We start from the raw sequence: 3,753 nt of genomic DNA, 5'->3' as shown, positions 1-3,753 counted from the left end.
TGGGCTAAAATCCACTTCATCAGATGCATGCAGTGGAAAATATAGGAAGATTATACACACACACACACACACACACACACACACACACACACACACACACAGAGGACATGAAAAATTGGGTGTTGCCATACTAACTCTAATGAGAGTAATCAGTTAAGGTGGGTTATTCTCAGCAGTAGGAAAAAAAACCCTTTTGTAGTGATAATCAGGATGGCCCATTTCCAATAGTTGACAAGAAGGTGTGAGTAACAGTAGAGGAAAATTAGCATGGGGAAATGGGTCATTACACAAAGTAAAACCTATCAACTCCCAGTCTTTATTCAAGCCTAATTTAATGGTGTCAAATTTGCAAATTAATTCCAATTCTGCCGTTTCTCGTTGGAGTCTGGTTTTGAAGTTTTTTGTTGGAGTATTGTGACTTTGAGGTCTGTAATCGAGTGATCAGGAAGATTGAAGTGTTCTCTGACTGGTTTTTGAATGTTATAATTCTTGACGTCTGATTTCTGTCCATTTATTCTTTTGAGTAGACACTGTCCAGTTTGGCCAATGTACATGGCAGAGGGGCATTGCTGGCATATATCACATTGGTAGATGTGCAGGTGAATGAGCCCCTGATGGAATGGCTGATGTGATTAGGTCCTATGATGGTGTTCCCTGAACAGATATGTGGGTAGAGTTAGCAACGGACTTTGCTGCAAGGATAGGTTCCTGGGTTAGTGTTTATGTTGTGTGGTGCACGGTTGCTGGTGAGTATTTGCTTCAGGTTGAGGGGCTGTCTGTAAGCTAGGACTGGTCTGTTTCCCAAGATCTGTGAGACTGAGGGATCATCCTTCAGGATAGGTTGTAGATCCTTGATGATGCGCTGGAGAGGTTTTAATTGGGAACTGAAGGTGACAGCTAGTGGCATTCTGTTACTTTCTTTAATTAAATTAATTGGCATTAATTTGCAAACTTGATACTATTAAATTAGGCTTGAATAAAGACTGGGAGTGGATGGGTCATTACACAAAGTAAAACCTATTTCCCCAAGCTAATTTTTCTCCAACTGTTACTCACACCTTCTTGTCAACTGTTGGAAATGAGTCATCCTGATTATCACTACAAAAGGTTTTTTTTCCTACTGCTGAGGATAACCCACCTTAACTGATTACTCTCGTTAGAGTTAGTATGGCAACACCCAATTTTTCCTGTCCTCTGTGTATATATAATCTTTCTTCTGCATTTACCACTGCATGCATCCGATGAAGTGGGGTTTAGCCCACAAAAGCTTACGCTCAAATAAATGTGTCAGTCTTTAAGGTGCCACAAGTACAAGTACTTCTGCTCTTTTTGCTGATACAGACTAACACGGCTACCACTCTGAAATCTGAAAACTAAATGATTTTTTAAACAAAAAGCAGCACTGTGGGTTCCATATTTAGTGTATCTGACTCCCTCTCCAACACATTCAATTTTCAAGTAGAAAAAATGTCTTAACACCCAGCAATGCAAAAGAATATAATAGCCAGCTGCCCCACCCCTTTCTCCCATAGAAGTTGAGTCTCTGCAAGACTATTATGAATAAAAGTTTAATTTTGGTCACTAGCGTTCACATAACTTTGATAATTATAATTATTTGTTACATTGCAATTACTCAAAACTAGAAAGTTTAAATAGTGTAAAGAAACTTTCTAAGTCTGGACTGTTGTAAATTGTAATTATCCCCCATGGAAAAAAATTAGCTTTACAATTAAAAGAGTTCATAAGTAATTTAGGAACATGATTAGTTAAACCAAGGTGAAGAAGAAAAGAAATTATTACCAACTAATGTAAAGATTGGCAGAGACTCAAAGACAAGTCCACAGGAGCATGCTGAGATTACGTGTTCCATAGGATATATCATGAATATTATCTGGAAAGAGAATTTTTGTTTCTCTTAGACTTGGGTTATCATGATACAAAAGAAAGTTTTCTGTGTGTCTATGTGCTCTATGCTGACATCTGCATGTAGACAGTTCTGAGTAATCCATTATAATTTATTTGTAATGCTGCAGTGCTCAGGGTCGTAAGCAGAATCAGAGCACTATTCTAACAAGGTCACTGTACAAAGACATACAGTAAAAGACAGTTCCTGCCTGAAAAAAAGCTAAAAAAGACATGACATAACATGTAGGTGTAGCATGCAGTGGAGGAGGTGATGGCAATGGATAGAAAAAAGAAACAATATTAAGAACACATTGTTATGCCACATTTAGGCGTAAGCCTTCTGAGTCATTCTGGCCAGCAAATGACTAGTCCTCGGGATCTGGCCCCAAATCTCTTCAAGTGTGTTTACTCTTCCATTATCAGTTTCTGTACTCATTAAACTACTTTGATTAGTAAACATTAAAGGGACTTCTGAATTAAGGTTAGGAGGATATGGGGACACAGATGGCCTTTTACAAGGGACTTTTATGTCTTAGTCCAGCTAAATTGATCTATTTTCAGTTTGGGAAATGTTTCAGATCAAATGGAAATTTGCTACAGCAATAACATAAATAATACCAAATATTAAACAACTTGTTCTGGTTTTAATAATTTGCTCACTTTTTTTAAAAAAGGAAAGAAATGCTGAAAAACCAACTAACAGAAGTATTTAAAAAAATCCAGAAAAGTGAAAATAAAAAGTCCTAATTAGCAAATGAGAACCTTGAGATGCAGAAAGTGATGAAAGAAAAACTACAGAATACTTAAATTCAGAGACAGGGGTAAAAATACCACACATCAGCCTATGAAAGATTGTGCTGTCTCTACACACAAACAGGGAATCTAAGTCATCATCAGCATGATCACCCTGAGTTTCCTGAACATTTGCCTTGTCCTGCTCTTCTCCACTGGAAGCTCATCTGTGGACTGTAACATGCTTCACTTCCAGCAAAACAAAGTGAACCAAGCTAGTTTACAGCTTCTGGAAAAAATGGGAGGACAATTTCCTGTGCAATGTCTAAATGAAAATTCAAACTTCATATCCCTCCAGAATGTTCTCAGCTCCAGAGAGTTCCAGAAGGAGAATGCCATGGTGGCAATCCAGGAGATCCTCCAACAGATCTTCAATATCTTCAGCAAAAGTCACATCCAAGCTGCCTGGGATAGGAGTTCCATAGTTGCATTCCAAAGTGGACTTCACCAGCAAATTGAGCTGCTGAAGACGTGGTTCGATGGAGAAAAAAAGTTGGAGACAACCTACCCACAAAATGAGGACTTCAGCAGGCTGACAGTGAAGAAATATTTCCGTGTGATAGACAATTTCCTGAAAGAAAAGCAATACAGCCTGTGTGCCTGGGAGATCATTCGTGGGGAAATGAGAAGATGTTTTCTGTTTATTGACCAACTCACAAAAAGGCTTAAAAACTAAGGTATTTTAACAAAACACCTTTTTTAGAGTAATTGAAATAATAGTTTTGGGGAAAAACAGGTAAAACATGCTGTGCTTTCATTTAAAAACTATTCTATAGGTTCTGTTCTATCCTTTATTAGAGAATATCCTGTTTATATTGCTGATATACAAAAGTGATATTTGCACCTCATATAATATATCCAGGGATATGACTTTGTTCAATAGATTGATAAAATGGACAGGGGAATAAAAACTGGCCTGCTCTAAACAAATACCAATCAAGATAACATTCCACTCAGAACACCTGAAAATCCATCCCTTTTTATCCCATGCTATCTTTAGATTGAGGTCTTCTGCGGGGGAGGACAGGCAGGATTCCCTATCTGCTTTCACTGGCT

The 3,753-nt window shown here is 37.9% G+C and overlaps 1 protein-coding gene across 1 annotated transcript; it reads left to right on the top strand.

Annotated features, from left to right (window-relative positions):
• The first annotated feature begins 2,803 nt into the window (after nucleotides 1-2,803).
• LOC115653538 (interferon beta-like) lies at nucleotides 2,804-3,373 on the top strand. The gene has a single exon (XM_030566930.1). The coding sequence runs from the start codon at nucleotides 2,804-2,806 to the stop codon at nucleotides 3,371-3,373; it is 570 nt and encodes a 189-aa protein (XP_030422790.1).
• The last annotated feature ends 380 nt before the right edge of the window (nucleotides 3,374-3,753 follow it).

The sequence above is a fragment of the Gopherus evgoodei genome, chromosome 6, assembly GCF_007399415.2.
Source record: "Gopherus evgoodei ecotype Sinaloan lineage chromosome 6, rGopEvg1_v1.p, whole genome shotgun sequence".
NCBI classification, from domain to species: domain Eukaryota; kingdom Metazoa; phylum Chordata; order Testudines; family Testudinidae; genus Gopherus; species Gopherus evgoodei.
Note: the sequence above shows the minus strand (reverse complement) of the source record. Positions and strands in the feature narration are given on the sequence as shown.

What these genes read in the sequence shown, in the direction of transcription:
- LOC115653538 (XM_030566930.1), top strand. Translation starts at nt 2,804, where the DNA reads ATGATCACCCTGAGTTTCCTGAACATTTGCCTTGTCCTGCTCTTCTCC.